This window comes from Kryptolebias marmoratus, linkage group LG2 (genome assembly GCF_001649575.2).
Source record: "Kryptolebias marmoratus isolate JLee-2015 linkage group LG2, ASM164957v2, whole genome shotgun sequence".
In the NCBI taxonomy this organism is placed as follows: Eukaryota; Metazoa; Chordata; class Actinopteri; order Cyprinodontiformes; family Rivulidae; genus Kryptolebias; species Kryptolebias marmoratus.
This window is the reverse complement of record NC_051431.1, coordinates 19,104,186-19,125,653: the sequence shown is the minus strand read 5'-3', so window position 1 is coordinate 19,125,653 and position 21,468 is coordinate 19,104,186. Positions and strand designations below refer to the sequence as shown.

The 21,468-nt window shown below is 38.8% G+C and overlaps 1 protein-coding gene across 3 annotated transcripts in view; it reads left to right on the top strand.

Moving 5' to 3' along the window:
- lekr1 (leucine, glutamate and lysine rich 1) overlaps positions 1-21,468 on the top strand; it is an 87,382-nt gene that overhangs the window by 12,377 nt on the left and 53,537 nt on the right. For all 3 annotated transcript variants that reach the window (XR_005234139.1, XM_017420013.3, XM_037980064.1), the window contains exons 2-3: positions 7,667-7,827; positions 18,058-18,139. Coding sequence is in view for 2 of the 3 variants with exons in the window: in XM_017420013.3 (XP_017275502.2) it covers positions 7,667-7,827; positions 18,058-18,139 (243 nt within the window). In the remaining variant the exon portion in view is untranslated. The remainder of the gene's footprint in view (positions 1-7,666; positions 7,828-18,057; positions 18,140-21,468) is intronic.

Below are 21,468 nucleotides of genomic sequence, written 5' to 3'. Positions count from 1 at the left end.
TCCCTGACAGTTATACGGCAGAAGAAATAGAAAATATTTGACTTGGTAGGTCAGGATAACACAGTCTTAGATTAGTATTGTTGATGTGAGCTCCTGTCTGTTTGTGTTTGGCTCGCCATACATATGTGTGTGTGTGTGTGTGTGTGTGTGTGTGTGTGTGTGTGTGTGCTTCTGACATTGCCTTGATGAGGCAGTTGACTTGTGCTGCTGGTGAAAGGGTGGGTGGGGGTGGTGGCGGCGGGGGGGTACTCTAATCTGACATGCACTCACTGGCAATGCCCTACCTAGTTATTCCACTGACAGCTGCTGCCCGGGGAACAGGAGCTCGAACTCATGCACGCCAAGTACACTCAAAGTCGGCTAAAAACACACATACGCCAAATTCTCCTCACACGCAAGAGGGATGTGTGCAATTTCATGCAAGCGCACCTCTCTCTCTCTCTCTCTCTCTCTCTCTCTCTCGGGGCAGTGTTCTTTCTGATCTTGCTTTGGGACTGGTGGGGACAGAAGGGTGAACAGTGGGAGTCTGGTCTGCCATCGCTCGAAAAACAAAGACGCGCACACGCAAAGACACACGTTTCACACTCATAGGATCACAGAATTCATCAGGAAGTGGCAAACACGCAAAGAGAGAGAGCCTAGAAAGTCAAGAAGTCTCACTTCTTCATTGAAGCTACGGTGACAGGCATATTTGTTTTACTTTTAAACACGCAATTCCCCTCTAGCAGTGGTCTTTCATTCACACAAACACATCTAGACACACACACTTAGGATTACTTGAAAGATGCGTACTTTCTGAACTCATTATCACATGCTTACAACAGCCCTTCTGTACATGTTTCCACGAAAAGTGTATTTTACACAGAAAAATATTGGATTATTTTAAATATGTTCTATAAAATAGAAGAAAACCAGACAAACATGCAGTACATTTAATTACAAAACAAAAAAAAAAGTATATCAAAATTGATATTGGTTTAAAAAAAATCAAATAAGCAGGAGTTTTATTGTATATTATTAATGAACTCTACAAATCAAAATTAAGCAAAGAGCAAAATCAGATTTCAGCATTTCCAAACAAATACATTTATCTGAATGTTTGTCGTTGAACTCTGGGGGGGGGGAGTGCTTCATGATGAATAAAAATTAAACTTATCCTCATGCTGATGATAAGGCTGGTTTATTTGGTGTTACATAACCCGAGTGTGAACTTTTAATCAAGTCATATCCCGACATGACCCAGGTGGACATAAATAGCAACAGAAATCTTTGTTTCATTACGAAATAGACTGCTTTTTGCTGTATTGTGCAATGTTTAGATTACGATACCAGGTAACTCCCTATTGGGGGTCAAGAGAGCAGAACTAAGTGAAATACTTACCACCAGACATACATGTGTCTCTGGCCACTTTCAGCAGGTCTTTGACAGAAAAGGCAATAAAGCCAATGTTGTTACTTCAGCCTAGTGAGCAGGACAAGACCGTCTGTTAGATTTTCTCCTATCTGACACTTTAATAGTTTCAATTTAAACACTTTTTTTTATGAAAAGCCTTGAATCAGCTTGTTTTTGAACACCTGTGCTGCATGTATGCTGTATTTGTTTACAGCTTAATATTCATATTGTTCAGCAACACACTAAAAACAAAGGAGCTCATTTTGTCCCATATGATGGCTTCTATATAGGTTTTCTGGTGTATATATGTAGAACTGCAGCACACAGCAATTGCTTTATTTATTGACAGATCAGTCTCATACATTTCTACTCATTAAAGTGATGTCCCAAGCAACAGTATCAGTATCAACAGTTTTCCAACATCACAAACCGGTTACTTATTGAAAAGTGGTGCGTGCAAATGTGTTCACTGCCTTTGCTTTGAAGCCCCAAATTTTCCTTCAGAAGCCTGAGAATTAGTTAGTTAGATCCACCTGTGGGCAATCTAAGTGTCAAATGATCTAAACCCGTCAAGTGTTATGTACCTGTTCAATCACCAAGTAAGAGACAGCATGAAGACCAAGGAACTGTCCTCACGGGTCAGAGACAAAGTTGTGGAGAAGTACAGATCAAGGTTGGTTTATAAAAAATATCTCTGAACCCTGAAAATCCTACAGAGCACCATTAAGTCCATTATTAGGAAATGAAAAGATTACACCACCAGAGCAAACCTGCTATCAGAGGGTCCACCAAAACTCACGAACCAAGCAAAGATAACATTATTATTAAAAAATATATATAAAATGCTTTAAAATCAGATACAATTAGGTGTGTCTCTTTTGTCCAGTCTAGGGAAACAATTCAACGTTAACTCTTGGTCAGAAGTTCACATGACATTGAGGTTATTTCATTTTTTTTGTTTTCAAGTGCAATTGGTTCGTTAATTTGTTGTTGGTCCTGAAGTGAACGCACAGTGTTTAGGAGGAGGGAGACACGGAGGTGGGCTGACCGACATCTCACTGCCAGCACTGGGTCAAACGACAGGAAGACACCGCTGAATCCGGGGAGCACGAATATCCAACCTCGAGTTCCCCTAATGGTGTTGAGCATTTCCTTTTTGTAGAGTGAGTTTGCATTTTTTTTCTTACTTGCTGATTTTTGGGAGGGTTGTTAGTGTTTTTGGTTTTTGCAGCATATTTCCTTTTGTTTCTGTCCATTTTGTGTAATTGCTGCATTTTTTTTTGCATTCGTCTTTTGTATGATTTGGAGTTTGCATCGTTCATGCGAATTTAGCTGTAAACTGTGCGTTTGCACCTTTCCGCCAATGTAAATCAGAATAAAAAAGCCAATTAAATTCCAGGTTGTAAATGGCAAGAATAGAGAATTTATCAAGAGGGTGAATAGTTCTGCAACCCACAGCACATTATGTAATTTCTGAAACTGGTCCGTTTTGTTTTTTTCCAGACGTTATGAGTTATCTCAGCGTCTGTAACGCAAAGCACTACATGTAAAACCCATTTGTACTTTTTGTTCCACGTGTAACCTGAAACCTCCATATCTGATTTTATCTTGATTTCACACCTCCTCACCTCTGAAGCCTGCTGATTCAGTTTTGTGGCAGGATATATTTAATTATATAATCACTGCTCACCTACACTTTTTCTTTGTGACAGTTTAGAATAATTGACTTATTGGAGAATGGGAAAATTACTAATTGTACTCATAACATATATATATATATATATATATATATATATATATATATATATAAACTCCATCCACTCTCAGCGACTTATCTTATAACAGGTGTCAGAATGTTTCCTTATCTATATTTTGGGATGTAATGATATGACATTTTCAAAAGCCTTTGTTTCCTCTTCAGCTTGTTTTGTTCACTCAGTCTGAATGTGTAGCCTGGAAGTAGAAAATAAAAGGTAAAAGATTTATTTTCTGTCTTTTTTTGAGGTTCTGTTTGCAATGAAAGACCTTTATTGTCAATGCCACATCCATTTTACTTCAAAATCATATGAACAGAAACTCTTTGCTTTCCCCCCCATCAGGAACGCTAAATGTCTTTACCATTTAATAAAAAACGTGTTTGTGTATAATTGAAGGGAATCTTTACCTTAATGTTTTACTTGCAAAAGAAGTCTGACTAAATTGTCTAGCATTTGTTTATAAAGGGATGTGAATAAGAAAACAAAAATGCCCTCCATGAGATGATTACATGTCATTCAAATTACACTTCTTGATTGAACTTTATGGATACGGTCTGTCTGGCGTTCGTCTCTGTTTTGCATAAGCTGCTCTGCTTATTGTGTTTACTCTTTGCTCTGTCTTGCTGTGAGTATTTATTTGTGGTGAAGTATGAAGGAACAGGATGTTCTGTTGCAGGTTCCTAAGAGTCCAGGTCACACAGTCTCACTGTGTTTTGTTGAACTGCCGTGCAGCAATCTGCCAGATTTGATAGCTGCTGTCTGGAAAAGTGCATACTAAAAAGGCACTTCAGGAAAAAGGGTTGTTTCGAAAACTAGATGCGTCTTTGGATCAGCAAGAGAGTAACCTTTAACTTCTTTGTGTCTGGAGATTATGGCTGGCCATAAAACCAGATAATAGAAACATTAACACTGACAGCAGGATTAGCTTAGTGCAGGAGAACAGATGCTTCGCTGCATTTGCCTGCTACTTTATGTACAATGTGTAGAAATAGGTAATGAGGCATATATTGTTTTGTTTTTTTTCTCCAACTCAGCTTCTTTGTTTTTTGCAGCTCAAATGAAATATTTCCTCTCATGTTTTGTGAGCCCCCTAAAATAAAATGAGAAAAGTTAGAATGGGCAATTTTTGGGATTAATCACTTCTGAGAAACATTTTCAAAATTTTCATCTCGTTTTATTCCATCTCTATCATCCTCCCGTTTCTATACCATTAAAATTACATAGACTCTTGACCAGGATTAAATTTGCAGCAAAGTTTTTAAAGTCGACATTGGAAGCAAAATCATTTCTTTTTTTTAAAATTATCCATAAAACCAAATCACTGCCCAGTCTTGCTCTGCTTTCTGACTAGATGCAGGACAGGAAGGCGAGGTTAGATGGGAAACAACTGTGTGAGATGATAGAGGGAAGGCAATAAAAGAGAGAGCGGAAAAACAGGAGAGAAAGTTAATTCATCTGACCTCTGGGTTAATTCCTGGAACGAGGGAGAGAGCTTGAAAAAAAAGGAACAGTTAATGAAAAGAGGGGAGCAGAGGAGCGAGGTAGAGGTGAAACGAGTGGAAGAGAAGAGATGAGATGTCAGGGGGGAAAAAAAAGTGTTCTTTAATCAGCCTGCTGACATTGAAAAATTCTAAATGAGTAAACCATCAGGAGTCAGACGCACGCAGCCTCTTTGAGTCTTTGTTTCTCATTCCCACCTGTATCACAGATGACATATCTGGCTCATATCTGTTCCTCCATTTGGTGCCGTCAAGCCTTATGATTTATGTCATCTGACATTCTAAAACCGACTCTCGTGACAAGCGATGCCCGTGCTCCCCATCCACTGTTCACGCACGCATTCACAATTTTAGGCCCTGCAAACCAGCTCAAAGACTGCCTGCTCAACCTGTCCGTTCTTGTCTGAGATTTTGTTCGTTTATGATCACTTTGAGCCACGAACCATAAAAAGAAAGAAAGAAAAAAAAACATGTAGCCCTGCCTCACAGTCACCATCTTTCTGGAGCTGCCATGATGTTGGTCTGCGAGTACAGAGAATGTAATGTGTACGGTGAGAAGTGTGTACCTGTGTGTGCCTTCTTCTATATGTGTTTCAAAAGAACTGTTCAGAGTGATCTCACGTACGTGTTACCCAAAATGTCTTCTTGGAGTAACAGAATGTTCTCTTCCAGTGCCGCAGTTTTACACACTTTGCATTGGTTTGTGATTTGACGAAGCATCCGTGTGTTTGTCCGTGTGTGTGTGTGTGTGTTAGTGCTGTTCATCTAAGCATATTTCTTGGAAAAAGATTCGGGTGTAATGGGGAAAAGGGAGAGCTGTAAAGCACATGCCTTTTATTAGGGTTATGATGTTGAATGAGTCCTCTGTTGCCTTCTGTTTTTTCCAACTTTTTTTTTTTTTAGAAATAAGAGACGTTAACTAGTTTTTTCTTTATTTATTTGTGATGCATTGATTATCACAAGGTACATTTTAGGCACATTTTTGTTGCCTATTCATGTATGGCACACTCAAAATATAAATGGTAAAAATTAGTTAGAAGAGGTTATTGGATGTTAGTTAGTAGGTTCATCTTTTTGGAAATTTTTCAAAACTGCTAGTGTCGGTCTTAAAGATTTTAGGATGGCACAGAACAAGTGTAGGTTATTTAGTGAAGATGTTAAAAAAAATTTTTTTTTTTTGAATCAGCTAAAGGCTTTTATTTCTCCTTATCCATTTAACGTTCATCTTTATGGGAGCAAATCTGTCTCACTAAAGTTTGAATTTTAAAGGCCTGAATGTGCTTTATAATGTAAGGGCCCAAACAGAGTGTGTGTAGGGTGAGGTAACTTAAGTAAAGAGGCTGACAAGGCAGCAAAAACTACAAGAAAAAAAGCAAAACAATAGGAAGCCAAGACAGTGTGAGCAAAGAGTAGGATCTGACAAAAAGCTGAAGAGACCAGGGAGTATTTATGCAGAGAGGGGTGATTACTGAGTGAGAGCAGCTGGACTGCACACCTTTTGACATCTGGGTGACAAGGCGGCAGGCCAGGTGGGCAGAGTTTGTGCTTTACAACCAGGAATTAGCCAGATTCAGCAGCTCAACCAGCTTTTGACCACTTTGACCACGTGTCAATGCCAAGGTCCAAATTTTATTTAAAAAGTCATCTATAAAACATTAATTGTTTTATAGCACATTCAGGCCTTTTAACGACATTACAAACTTAGATCGCAGTGACAGGTCGACTCTGATTAATTCCGCTGAAAAATGCTCTGCTCTCCAATTAAGAGGAGGCTCCTCCCTTCTCCACTCATCATCGCTTCTACCTGGGTCAGTTTTGAAAATTGAAAATCCACTCCTCCTTATCTAAGCTGTCAGTCTGAACCTCATCAGCTCACATTTTTCATTACAGGGCATGGAACATGGAACTTGGTTTCGTTTGTTTGTTTGTTTTTTCATTGTAGGCCACACCTCTTCCCTGAGGGAAAATTATGTTTTTTAAGTTTCAGTGTGCCAAGCTTTAACTTGGTTGTAACACAAAAGCACTACAGACTGTTGACTATTCAGAGAGAATAATCACCTGTGGCTCAAGGCGTCACTGTGGCAGCACACACATCGACACATTTCTTTGTTTCATTGAGATGCTTGAAAGTTTCTTGCACAACTTCTAAGAGTTATATACAGAATGTGTTTTGTAGTCAGTATGAAAGACAAACCAATGGGCTGCTGTTCCTTTGTGTTTGGCTTTTCAGTGTTGCCAACATGTGAGTGGTTGGCATGTTTTCTCCCTCTGTCTCTGTGTTGCAGATTGTGTTTCTCTCAGCAGAGGCACCTTTCTTTTAGAACGGGCACACAAGTCAAGCTCACTTCTAGCACGAGGTTAAAAAATTGGGCCGCTGTGTTAAAGTTTCCTTTTGAAATAAGCATGTGTCAAGCATAATAGGGGCTTAGACGCAGGCGACGGCTGTCAGGAAAGATTGCAGTTTCGAGCACTCGTGTTTGGGCAAAGCAGGGGAAAGAAAAATGGAAAAGCAAACATAGAAAGAAACGAGCACTCTGCTTGTAGGAAGTCTGTCTGCTTACTGTCACATGCTGCAGTTTGTAGACATGCAGTTAAATGTCACTTAATTTATTGAAACATTAGTTCTCTTCTTAGAAAACAAATCTAGACAGTTCTCATGAAAAGAGTCATTTTCTAAAGATATCAACTTGCTCAGGAAATGTGGCACATCAAACTGTAAGTTCTTTGTTAATCCATCAGTGCTTCCCTCTAAGCACTGATGGACTCTGCCTGAGAAAGTAGGGATTAAGTGCATTTGTTAAAGCATTTGTAAAGGGGGAAAAGGCAATCAAAAGCATGGTTTTCATCTTTATATGACCAAATTTCATCAGATGTTTTTATTTCGCTGCCAAATGTGTCAGAGGTATAAAATGCCATCAATTGATTAAGGGGAAACAAAGAAGAAAGATTACATTGGAAGTTTGTGCTTTTGTTCTGGTGTTGGGAGTATTTTCAGCCTGTTGTTTTGTGCATTGCAGAAGTGTGTGTGCACAGCAGCGGGCCCTTCGAGCTGCTCTCTCCGTGCTCAGCTTCTCTGGCGGCGAGCTCACGCAAATACGGGGTTTCCACAGCCAGATGATGCAGGCCTGGCAGGCTTTCAGATGCCAGCTACAGCAGCACATCACACAGGTGTTCTCAGGTAACACGCACACACTCGTGTAGTAAAAACGCTTCAAAACTTTTAAAAAAACAACAACAACAAAAGAGTTAAAGCAGATAAATCGAAAATAAAATTTACAGTAGGTGTTATTATGGAGAATGAGGGTTGTTTATAAGGCGAACCAGAGAGTGTGTTTTTATGCTGAGTGGGACATAAAAAAATTGGCAAAGAAAGCTGAGCGTATGATCTGTCAGCAGGAATAAATATCAGTTAAACCTTGGCGCAGGCGATTTTAAGTCTGGGGGCAGAAAGGAACTGAAGAATAATTTGCGTATGTTTAAGTGTTCATGAGTTTATGTGTTTAAAACCTTGACACTACTGCTGTAATTGTTCTAAGAGGAAGCAAGTTAGGTGAACAAGTCTGCAGTCGGTACGTGTGTGTGTGTTTAAATGTGTGTGTTTAACATTGACAGTAAATGCCTGAAGGAGCGCTAACCTCCGGCTCACCTCATGGGTGGGTCTTTTCTTTGCTGCATGCTGTAGACAGCTGCCAAGTGTGTGTGTGTTACATGTGTATTGCACATAGAGAAATAAAGGAAACGAGGGGTTGTGAGGGAGACTTTGATAGAGGAAGAGGAACATAAAATAAGTAGTTGTCTGTTCGTATTGATGCCACGTGAGTATGTGTTTGTTCAGTGACGTGACCATCAAGAGCAGCTGTTTCACAAACTAATGAATGCAATCAGATACACACGGAGGAATAAACACGTATGAACCCACACGCATGCTCTGAATACAGCATCTGGTAAAAGAAACCAATGTTTTTACCAAACAAACCCGCACTCTCATAAATCTAAAATCTTACTCTTATAAGTAGTCTAACTGATGGCAAACATGCAGAATTTGTGCCGCTCAGCATGTTAGACCTCATCTTACATTTGAATATTGTTAATTATTTATAGCATAAAGGGAAACTGCAGGTCATTTGATGTGGGGTTCTAAAAAAGGTTATAAACAATTCATGTTTTTTTGTTGCAGATAGCTCTTCAAACAACCTCACTTTGGAAAAATAAAGCTTAATTCTGACTGGACTGACAAGCTAAGATTTTAGAATAATGTTCACGTGAACTGCTATGAAACTTTTGGGATTGGAGTTGTTTGAAGACATCAGCAATCCCTTTTGTTCTTGGCTTGGCTGTGACTAGCCTTTAGCTCATCGATCCAGCCAGAACTGATCACTTTTTCACCACGCTGAGCTTACCTCCAGCATGTAAGATGTTCATTGTTCATAACCTTTCCACAAAACCCCACTTTAAAAGATTTAATGTATCTCTTTAATAAATAAAAACATGTTAAAATAAACTCTTAATATTGTGCCTGAATAAAAAAAAGGTTTTCAGAAATGTCAGATCATTTTAGTGACCAAAGTCCAACATCTCATGTGGTATTTTTCTTTTTGAACTTTTAAACTGTCGTTGTATTTTTTTCTTGTGTGTATTTAGGAACTGTCCATTGTTCTTATAATGGTATTTGATCCATCTTGTGTGTGTTTGTTTTGGTGTGTGCTTGTACTTGTTTAGCTGCATTTCGGGGTGTTAGGTTTAGGATTAAAACTCAGAGTGGCAGTTAGGTATTCAGTTACTAATAAAGTCATATCAGCCATGAATTAAATGACATCTCTTGCTTTCTGTTCTTAAACTTGTACTTGTTTGGTTACTGCATAGATACTTATCACTGAGTACTCAGGGGCCAAAGCACCAACCCAACATAACGTAGTCTCCGTTTTTTTTACAGTGTTTTAATAGTTTAGTCTACTAAATGTCAGAAAGTAGTGGTAAAAGTGCTCTGCATGCCTAAAGTGTGACCATGAAATGTGTTTTGTTTCAGCTCTAGCTAACTCTAAGGGTGAGAGAAAATAAAACACTGTTTTTTAATGAGACACTCAATCAAACAGTGTGAAGTTCTGAAATTAAATATGCTTAATTAAAATCGCTTTTGTTCACAAATTCTTATGATGTCATTAACTAGATTTTTTTGATTAGGACCCCCTATGGTCATTTTGATATTAATTACAGAAATTAAATATTAATCCTCACTTAGAGGTACTTTTAGTCAATGAGGTTTCAAGAACCACTTTGGGCTCCACCTTCTTGCACAACTATAGTCCGGTCTGTCTTTAAAGCCACTGTTTGGCATTTCTGGGTAAAAAAACCCCATAAACTAGCTAAATGCTAAAAGTAACAAAAGGAAAACTAAAAAGTAAAAGTAGTAAAGACCTAGCTAAAATCTTAAAGTAGCATAAGAAGAGAAAAACAAAGCAAGTATGTTGAAGCTAATTTAAAAAAGAACTGTTTTTGCAGGAATTAAAGAGTTCTCAATGTATTACAATTGGGAAAATATCTGTAAATAAAGTTAAACATTTTTAAAAGTATAAAAGTTACAAAAAACAAAAGTTATATTACCCATCTGGTGAATGAGCTGAATGTTTTGACACATCAGTGTCTAAAATAGCACAAATTATGCAGAAGTAGTTAGATTGCAAAAAACCTACAGAAAAAAATAAAAATGTGAAAACAATAGTGTGAATGCTGATTCAGCATCCACACTATCATTTAGTACAAGCACGTAATTCTACTCATCAACCACTGAAGTCATTGTAAACCCATACCTAAATCTGTTGTACAAGCATCGTAATTAAATTGCTGTCGCCAAACAGATTTGGGAGTTAGCTGTTAAATCTTACCATCTATTGGTGTTTTGCTGTCAGACCCAAACAGCAGCAGAAGGCAGGAAGAAAGGGAAAATGGGCACAGAGAAACATAAAGAGCTTGGCTAATATCCACAGATAAATGTGGTTTATGGTTGGATGGGGAAGAACAGGGAGGGGATGAGAGATCAACCTCGAGGGCTGTGGAATTTTACAGAGAGCGACACAAAGACAGGCAGCCAGATTATAGGAAGATGAAGACATAATCTGAGTGCATTTTGTGCCGTTGTCAGCAAACAAGAGTTGCAGCTGGATCTAAAGGTGACTTACAAAAAGGTCTGAAAGTGTGGGAGTTTTCGTTCAACATGCTGGGAAAGAAAGAGGGGGTTAACAGCAAATATAATTGCTAATCCTAACCAAGCGTGTGTGTATATGTGTGTGTGTGCGCTTGTCTCTGCGTGCGCCTGCATTTGGGTGTGTTTGACCGATCCGTGAACCAGAGCCATCTGCCAACGCGCTGGGCCATCCAACAACTACTGTATAAGGTATCTGTCTCCCTGGAAGCCAGCCTTGTAAATGTGTGAGTTTATGGCGACGGCAGCAAAATAAAAACGTCAAAGAGCTTAGCAAAAGGTTTTCCTTTGCATCACTTACCTGTCTTCACATGCCTCTGCTGTGCCTTTGTTTATTTAGACAAATAATGATGAAGAAGTTCAATAAGTTTTCAGTTTGTCCGAATCTGGTAAATGTACATAAAAAAACAACAGGAGTACAGTTGCCAGAGTTGTTCAAGGTGATGACATGTCTCTGTATGTCTGTTTGTTAGCAAAATAAATCATGAACCACTGTTCTAATGAAACTCTCAGATAGTAATCATTGCCTGTACATCATCAAATAATTAACTTTGAAAGACAATTCAATTCACAATGGCTACCATAGTAAACTGACCTGAGAAAACACAAAAATGGTTTTACTAAAGTTTGATGTGGGAGCTGAGAGTTATTCACAACCCTTAAGGACCGTTCACACGAAGCTGTTTTTCAGTGAAACTAACACATCTGTTGCAGTTCAGCTGACAACGCCGATTGGATTCTCTGACACTGAAACTTTTTGAACCCAGGTCTCAGACACTTTTAAAACACTCCTTTTTGCGTTTCAAAGGAAGTCACAATGTGTGAAACTGCACATGCGCACCCCTGACGGCTGCAGTCATTAGCTGTTCTGCCCATGCACAAGTAAATCAACAACATCAGCAGACAGCAGAGAGCTGTTTCTGTTACTCACCCTTTTCAACATGTAGGAGCAACCCAACCTCACCGTGGGTCCAAACAAACGTCTGGATTCACCATTTTGGATGTAACTGTTTACATGCTCCAGACTGCATTAGTGCCTCATGGAAAGCCTGGCATCAGTGTTGCCAGATATACGATAATTATCATTTCTATAAGATAGTTTTAGGGTGAAGTCCCCCTCCTTTTCTGTGCACATGTTCACCAATCACATCACACAACTAATTTACAACCTCCCTCCTCAAAGAAAGCACAGCTCCCTCAGTTCATATAATAGTTTGGGTCAAAATACAATAATTTTAAAGTGACAGTATGATAGTTTGTTATATCCATGTCAGCGCATTTTTTTCTCTGTGATTAGTAAGAGAAACCCTTGCGTTTCCAAAAATCGTTCTCAAGTAAACATGGCCTTACTCTGAGCATGAGACCTCGAAATATCACGTGAGATTGCGCATTATGTTTTGTTTTTTGTTAGGGTTTCATCAAAACATCTGTATACTCTATCATTTTTTAGTTGTGATTCTTAACTTTAGTTTAAAACTCTGGCAACCAGTGATATGCATTCCTTCAAGGAATGTTAGGCTTTTAATTTAAGGTAGAACTAATAAACAATGAAACTAGATATGCATCTATATGCATTCCTCAAAGAAATGCATATCACCTGCCACCTTGCACAAAGTTTAAACAACAATCTAGCATGATCTATTATCACTCAGAGTATGTGACTCTCAGATACTTTCACACCGTGTTTTACCTTAATATCTGTAAAACCAGATACAGCCATTATTGTGTTAGCTAAGGTAAGTAACTGTGGCAGCCATCTTGAATCTGCTTGACTTCAACAGGTACCAATTTAATATTCCAGTTATTACTCTCTGAGAATTTATTAAAATCTGTTTGCTGGTTCAAGATATTTTACTAACGGACACAGGCAATTACATGCTCACCCACTTTTCATGGAGGCTGGCAATAATAAGTCACAGTTACAGAGGCGTGGCATCATAAAGCTGAACAGGCATGTGTGAGTTTAAGGCAGAAATTAATATTAACGCCCATGGTAATTTAGTTGAACAAATATAATCTTGAGGCTAAAAGAAAAACAACTCACCAGACTTCAGGTCTCTGCTGTGCTTTACCGCTCCTTGTCATATTTCCACAAAGCTGTTGTGGTGAAGACGTTGGTGTACTTTTATTACACATAATAAACTAGGCAGACACCCAAAAAAAAAATGACTGCAGTACCCAGAAACCAGAGAAAGGGATATTATAGGTATGTAGATGCTCATAAAAATTCCAGGGTGTAGCTGCGTCTGTCTGTGTTAAAGGTAGCTGCTGGTTGTCAGGTGATGTGGTAATGCTCTCCATATAGGATTACACTGTATACATCCTGTCATAAGCACTAGGGTTGTTTGTAAAATAAAAAAAGTATTATGTTGCAAAGTGGTCATCTTTTTGAAAAACAAAGTTGTTTAAATAGAGTTTCGAGCGAACATGGCAGAACTTAAACACTGAGCACAAAGAAATACTCTACGGCATCCTGCAGAGGTTTTCTTGGTGCATTTCCTCAATCACCAAAACAGCAGAACTGCAAGTCTGAAGAAAAGTAGAGTTAATTTTTTTTAAAGAGAAGCTCCAAACGCCTTACTCAGCATGAGCTGTAGAGCTGCAGAGTGCAGCAGGCGATTAAACTGTCAATCACAGCCGCCAGTCAGTGGCTACAAGGCAGACATCAGAGCCTTCTTCAAGCTTTTAAATCTTATTTAATCTCTCTAATGAAGCAATCATTTCCAAAACGACCATCGGTATTTCTGGAGAGATGTTGATGCTTTTTAATGAAGGTCAATAGGATTTTGGAGCCACTTTGTAGCAGCTGGTTGCAGTGCACTCTGGAAGCATTTTCTTCAGTCTCAAGTTGTTAAGAAATGTTTTATTCTTTACTTGTTTGGTTTCTTCAAACAACTAGGATCATTAGTTCTGTATACTCCAAGTTGTTCTACAAAAAAAGCCTCCACCCCTAGTTTTATTATAGACGATGCATGAAAATCTGGATCGTTGCTTCCATTATTTTGGTCATTTGCTCAAAATATTTATAGAGTTTATATTTTCAGCATTTGCCAGGTCAATACATGTAATCTGGTTCAACATATTCACTCAGTATATCTGAAACTAGGGACAAGTTACCAGACAGTAGTGGATTAATTTGAAGATTAGGGAGGCAGAGTTTTTCATTTACACATTATGGGAGTCTTAAAGCAAGAGTACAACGTTTGAAGTAGGGTTCTGTGAAAAAATTATAAATAATTATTATCCTACCTGTTGTAAATAAGACTTTGAATGATCTCAGTTCTGAGTTTTATTCTAATTGGAATAATGACTATAACATCTAGTCAACTCCACTCTCAAAGATTTTATGCTGTTTAATGCAAACACTCTTATACACTTTTACACCTCTGTTACTTTGCTTTACACAGTTGTGCAGCAGGAATAATGTAAAAGTGCTGATGGAAGAGACTGCACCAGAAGTCCTACAGCTGGCTGCTGCTGCTGCTTTAAAGTAACCATAAATTTATGTTAATACCGTGTAATGTGTAATTCGTATACAGCGTAAAGGGTTATAAAATAGCAATGAAATAAAATTTCCATAATGAAAGTTCTGAGATTAGAGTTATTTTAAGATGACAACATACCACTTTGGTTTTAGCTCTGCTCCAAGTAGCCATTAGCTCATCAATTCAGTCAGAATTAAACTATTTCTCACACTGAGGTTGTTCAAGGAGCTACCTACAACAGGTAAGATACTGATTGTTTATAACACTTCCACAGGACTCCACCTGTAAAAATGTAAAGTATTGCTTTCCCAACTCATACTGTGAAAGAATTACAACAAATATCAATGGATTGCAACTGCAGCAGTGTTAAAACCAGCCTACTGACATTATTATAAGTTTGTGGCTGGCTGTCCTGCATTTATAGTCATTTTTACAGGCTCCATAATGTCCTGTGTGCTTCTGTTTGTCTCTGAGAGAAACAAGAGACGTGCAGGCTGCTTTTGCTTTTAATCCAAACTCTTTTTGCTCCATCAGCTACTTCTACGATTGCTGCAGTCTGAACATATTTGTACTGTGTGTATTTGCCAGTGTATCCACAAGTGTGCTTTTGCGGCGCTCGTGTGTCTTTGTGGACGTGTTTCTTTGTTCATACATTCTTGTGTTTTGCGTGTGCGTTTGAGCTTAAGTGAGTGAGTGAGTGAGTGCGTGTGCGCGCATGCTGCTTTACCCTGGCGGACCTTGTCATGTCACAGTGACCAGAAAGCAATTATCAGTGTATTGCCGGTTTGAGAAAGACCTCCCACACTCCCCTCTTCCTGCAGGCAGAAAGAGAGTGAGAGAGAATGGCAAGACGAGAGATTCAAGAGAGCGACAGACGAGCAGAGTCGCAAAAAGAGAGAAAGACGGAGAAAGGAAGGCTGAGAGAGGAATGAAGAGGGAAAACAAAGACTTAGAGGAAGAAAATGTCAGGCTGACATTGCTGGATCATTTGAGTGCTCTCCAGGCCCATAGCCACCGTGCCCCGCTGCCCCTCTCAGAAGGGCCCTCACAGACAACTCTTTCAATATACTCTAGACACACACATGCTCAGACACACACACAAAGTCAAAGCACTTCTTTCCCAAACAGGTGCATTTTTGCCTTTTTCCGGGGTAAATAACTGGAGCTGGGTATGTACTGTAGATCCTAAAAAAGCGTTACAAATGTACTAAAACGTTTGGTTTTAGCACATTTTACTATTTGATTCTTGGCACTTATGTCAATTGAAAATAAACACTCAGCAATCTACACACAATTCTCAACAATGTCATATCAAAAACATGTTTTGGAAGTTTATTATCGATAAGTGGCTGTTTACGGTACATGAATGTTTAAACTACTGATCATTTGTTCAGAACATCATCAGTCTTTGTCATATTGATCCTACAGGCGCCCGTGTCTACAAGTATCTGTTGTCCATTTTCCAGCCCTCTCAGCAGAAAGGTTCAAACCCATCCAGATTGGATGTGGAGCGTCACTCCACCACTGATTCCTGGTTTGTCTGGAAATGATTTACTAGATTCAGGTTAAACCTCTGGTTGGGTCACTTCTGGACATTGACAAAGTTTTCCTGAAATCACGACTCCGTTTCCGGGCATTATGTTTTGGTTAGTTGTTCTGTTGCAAAACAAACCTTTGCCCCGGACTCACATCCTGAGGGCACTGTTAAAAGTTTTCATTTAAAGATGTTTTTTTTTGCTTTCCTCCATCATAACCTGCCTCCCAGTCTTTGTCACAGAAACAGTCACCAGGGAGAAAGATTAAGCAACCACCATGTTTGACTAGGGATAATATTATGCTGTTGATGCTTAGTTTTCTTCAAACATATCAATGCAAATGTTTATTTTTATTTATTTTAAATTTGCACAGTGTCATAGTCGTTCAGATGCTTCTTGTTCTCAGTGCTTTTTAATAAAGGCCTTTCAAATGGAGCGCCGTGCTAATGATCTGTAAGGCTCTACCATCTACACAAAAAAAACCTCCACATTTCATTCATGATGCCCAATTTTTGTCTGATTACCAGTCTGATTGCACAGTCTTGCAGGGCAGAAAGAAAGAGAGAAAGACATTTAGGAAGTTTGCTGGGAGCTCTAAGCCTCTTACATTTAAAATGATGGAGGCTGTTTAGCTTTTTGGCCCTTACAGAAATTGTTTTGTGGACTCAGACACAAGAAATCCTGTCTCACATGTCTACAACCAATGCTCTTAACCTCACAGTTTGAGTCCTTTCAGATTATATAGACAACCGTGTGTATTTCCTTACTGCGATACCTTAACATAGTTAAAGGCCTAGCCATTCTTGAATGAATGCATATCGCCCGCCACCTTTTGTGCCAGAGTTTGAAACTAAAGTGTTGTAACATAATGAAGTCATAACTAGTTTGGTCAAACCTTAAAAATATATTACGTATGATGTTGTGTGATATCACACAGTCTGTTAGCACTTGGTTAGTGTCATCATTGTGAATGATTCATAGCTACACATCAAATTTTAGCTCGTCTGTAAAACTGACTGAGTTTGAGCCATTTCAGTGTTGGCTGAAGTTGTTTAGCTGTGGTGGTGGCCATCTTGAATTGGATTGACTCCAGTAGTCAATTACTTGCAGATGAAAATCCAATGATTACTTTCTGAGAGTTTCAATAAAATCCATCCAGTGGCTCAGGAAATATTTTGCTAACAGATAAACAGGGCTGGCGGCAAGCGATAATTAGTGGACCTCAGTCAAGGATTACTGATTTAGAAGGAGGCAACAACACCTCAGAACTGGGGCTCTGAGGACCTGCCTGAGCTGGATCCAGCTTTAAAACGTGGTCATGTCAGCAGCTATTATCAAATGTTTTCTTCATCTGCTCACAATATGTTTTACATTAAGAGGTAGGACAAAATACACACTTTAATACAGTATATAGTTTTTAAAACACATTACAGTTAGTTTTGGATTATTCTGTGAGCCATACAAACACTTTTAAAGGAGACTGCAGCACTGTGGATGAATGCCCGTCTCTCATAAGGGCTGCCACTGCTGTTCTGCTTTAATGCTCGTGTACTGAACCTAAAATAATTGCCACGATCCAGGTGCTTCATTTGCTTAGAGTTTGTGAATACCGGCGTTATTAAACTAAGACATTCTGCACAAATTAGTAGTCAGACCTAAAATTTCCATCTATTTTCTGCTCCTCGCATTCTGAATCCAGCGGGGTCTTACTCTACACAGTGAGGCATGAAACTGCAGAGACTGCTGCACTGTAGAATACTGAGTTTCTTCCTCATGAAAAGCCTAAACACACTATTCCTCTTCTTCTCCTTCTTCTTGTTTGCCTTTTTTTGTTTTCACTTGGCTCAGGTTACTACCATTTATTGCTCTCTCCTTCTTACATCTTACATTCTGTCTTTGAATCCTTGTTTTGTTTCTATTTACCATTCGAGTCAGCATTTAGATTTTATTATTTGATGTAGATTGTGTTTCTTTGCTCAGCTGTGAGGAAACTATGTGATAAAAGCTGTGCCTTACAGTATCTATCTGTCTCTTCTGGCTTTTTTTCTGAACCAGCCTCTGGTGACAAGCTTCAATTTGAGTCTGCAGTGGATTGTTCCTGTTTGCAGGCTTTCTTTTGTAAACTTTTACCACATCTTCATCATGTTGAGTAAACTCAGCTCTCTCTCTCTCTGTGTATTTGTGTGCAGCACTGAGTGAGGAGCTGCAGGATTCCTATGTGGAGCTCCAGAAAATGAAAGAAGAGAGGGAACGCCTAACTCAGCAGCTAATGTAAGTGTCTACAGCATGTTGTAGAACGAACAAGCACTCTCGCAGAAACATGAAGACACACGCTCAAATTGAGACGCAGGTGCATGGTGGTATTTGGAGTATGCCGGGTGAGGAGCGGGTCACTGCAAGGCTCAGTGTTTTGTGCAATTCTCCTCAGCCAATCGGAGTCATCCGCATCACCTCGCTGACAACACCCAAACCAGGAAACGCTCACGTTCCACATGCCGGGCCCGCTAAGCTGCAACAACAGAAGGATCTGGACTTATACACACACAGTGGTCTCCCCGGGGGTTTAGGACTTGAGGATAAAATTGCTCCTGTGGCTTTTGAAAATATGCTTCTGATGGAGCGCCATCAGTTCAAAGGTTTTTCAACCGTTAGATTTTTTTTTTCAAATCTTTCCTCTTTTCTAATCACCTGGGTCTTCTGACAAAAATATACGCACACGGGTAGCTAAAGGCCCACACATGCGAGACAGATTCTCTGTAAATGCAGGATAGAATTTCAGTAAACCTCATGACTTATCTGTTTTTCTACACATTTAATTTGTCTAAACCACAGCTATTATAAATTTGTGAACCCATGAAGATTAAAATGGGATCAAGACAACAAGTCAAGAGCACGAGTCATGCTACTATTACGTAATATTCTGCAGTGAATTAGCAGCCTTTTGGGCTTTTTTACTATGACATGAACAACCCCTGGTGACAGTGGCCTCCTTTATGGTTTGCTCTCCCGTTTCACTCTTCAAAACTGCTTTGGAAATGCTAAGGGTTAATTCCCTTTAATTCTCTAATTCTTTTTATTATCCAATTGACTGAAGTTAAAAGATACCCTCTTGATTTGATTAGCTTAGAGAGCAGAGGACTAGTAAAATCCTCTTATAAAACAACAATAATGTACAACAAAGACTTGATTTCCGTCCCTATAATCTCTCACTTACATTAAGAAGGGGTGGTCATTATCAGAAAGAAGATTAATTATCTTGAAATGTTGAATGATGTTATCACTCAACACAGGAAAATCTAAATGTTTTTGTTTCAGAGCACAGAATCAAAGACATTCGACTTTCCACAGACAAGTACACACCCTGCACTATGCAGCGGGTTGTGCATTGACTCAGTATCAGCTGTTTTCTTAAGCGCAAGCATGCCTGAGTTGGTCGCTGTACGTTAGTTTTGCCAAAAATAATAACAGTTTAAAAGAAAAAAATATGAAAAGAATCCTTCCATTTTTGGTTCTGTTCTGACTTTGGTTTGGGCTGTACAGTGTCTGTGGGGTTTTTTTTTTAAGTGTTTTATGGGCTTCTTATCTGAGGTATGGTGTTATTTTTATGAAACCAAGAACGCTTTTAACTTTGTTTTGATGACATCATTTATAACATTTGAAAATTCAAACACTTCAAAAGCGCACACAAACATCTCCTACACATGAAGGGAGGAAATGTTAAAAGGCGCCTCCATCAGATAATCAACACTTTGAAGATCTACTTTATCTGGCTGACTACAGACAGAACTTTGTTTTTTTTTTTTTAACCAGTGTTCTTTTATACTTTTGCTATTTACAGTATAAACAACTTTTTTCAGAAATGACTCATTCTCCTTATGCAACATCACCTTTGTTTTTACCAATTAATAAGATAAAGCATCATCACTTTTGAGTTATAGAGAATTGGCAAACCTGTTTGCAAAGCTTAGGTGTTGGTTTAAATACTATAGTCATTTTCTTTGCATTTTCTCTAAGAGTTACACAAAGAAAAGATGAAAACATGACCATAAATTATCCTTTAGCTGCACAAGAACACCTTAAAATCTTTTCAATGATCATTATTTTCTAGTGCATTGCATAAATGATGTCTCTATTACATAAGGACACACTATTAAAGAATGTACCAAAGAAGATTGGTACTTTTTATTTTCTACTAAAAAAAAGGTTCCCTGCACATCTTCCAGGAGTAAACAGCTGGCTCAGGAGCTTCACAGCTGAAAGATTTCCTAAATCCAAACCAGGGATGGAGCTCACTAATCAATTCTTTTCAGCTTTTATTGTGTGAATAAAAACAAGCTCCAGTCCTCCTTTGTATTGTGGAAGTTTCACTTTTTTTCTTCCTTTCTAAGATCTTGGTAATAGTTGCCTATAGCAGACCTGGCAAACGCCAGGTTCATAAATATCATAAAATTGCTTCTTACTTTTTCGCCTTACTTATAAACTGGGCAGTTTATCCCATTTCCAAAGTGATTTGTGAGGTTTTTTTAATATTTATTTTTTTTCCCTGTATTATTATTATTATTTTTCATAAACGTCTGTGGAACATGCACATTCATCTAACTCGGGGATCAGAGCTGAGACAGGGAGGATGGAGAGGATGTTTGTGCTCTCACGCGACCCACTCAGACATGTGAACGTTTGTGTGCTTAAGGGGGAGAGCGAACCTTGAGGCCACGTTATGTGATGGGTTGTGTGCAGAGAAGCAGGTGAGTGAGCTCAAGTCTGAGACTTGATTGCATGATAAAGAGTGTCTGTGCGTGCGTTTTTGTGGTAATAATTTCAGGGAGAGAAAACAACATCTCACGAATATCAGAGTGGGTTTACTCTACAGTGAACTCTTGATGCCAGACTGTGGTGTTTTTGTTCAGGATACAGTTTATTTGTAATCTACTGGTTTACTTCAATAAAAAAACAAACTTTTTTTGTTTCTCTAATGGTTAGCAAGATTAGTTAATCAAAGAAGTTAGAGCAAATTAGCAGGAGAAAACTTCAACTGGGACCCAAATTAGGAGTGCCTAACTTTTGGAAAAGGTGTATGAAAACTGAAGTCCACCCCGTGATTCAACAGCTTGTAGAACCTCATTTAGCAGGAAAATCTCCCAATAGTTATCTTTTATAGGGCTCTATCAGTTTTACACATTATTGTGAAAGAATTGTGGCCCACTCTTCTTTTCAACATTGTTTCAGTTTGTTGAGGTTTGTGGGCATGGGTTCATGAACAGCTTTGGTCTGACCTCGGAGGGTGAATTTGCTGCGACATCCACTTCTGGGAAGATTCACAGCTGTCGTAAATGTTTCCCTCCTCTATAAAAGTTACTACTTTTATGAAGGGGAAAACATTTGCTAACTAGAGAAGTTGCATTTCCTGCAAAAATGCAGTGTGAATGCTTTTTTTGCTGAATGATTTTGCTGAAAGCGGCTGAAGATATGCTGAACAGCTGAAGTTTAATGAAAACGCAAAAAGTGAAACAGCAGCTAATTTGAAGAAGATTTGCATAAGATAGAAGAACAAAAGCTGAAAGAAGCAGACATTAGTTGAAAAAGCTGAAGTTAGTTGAAAG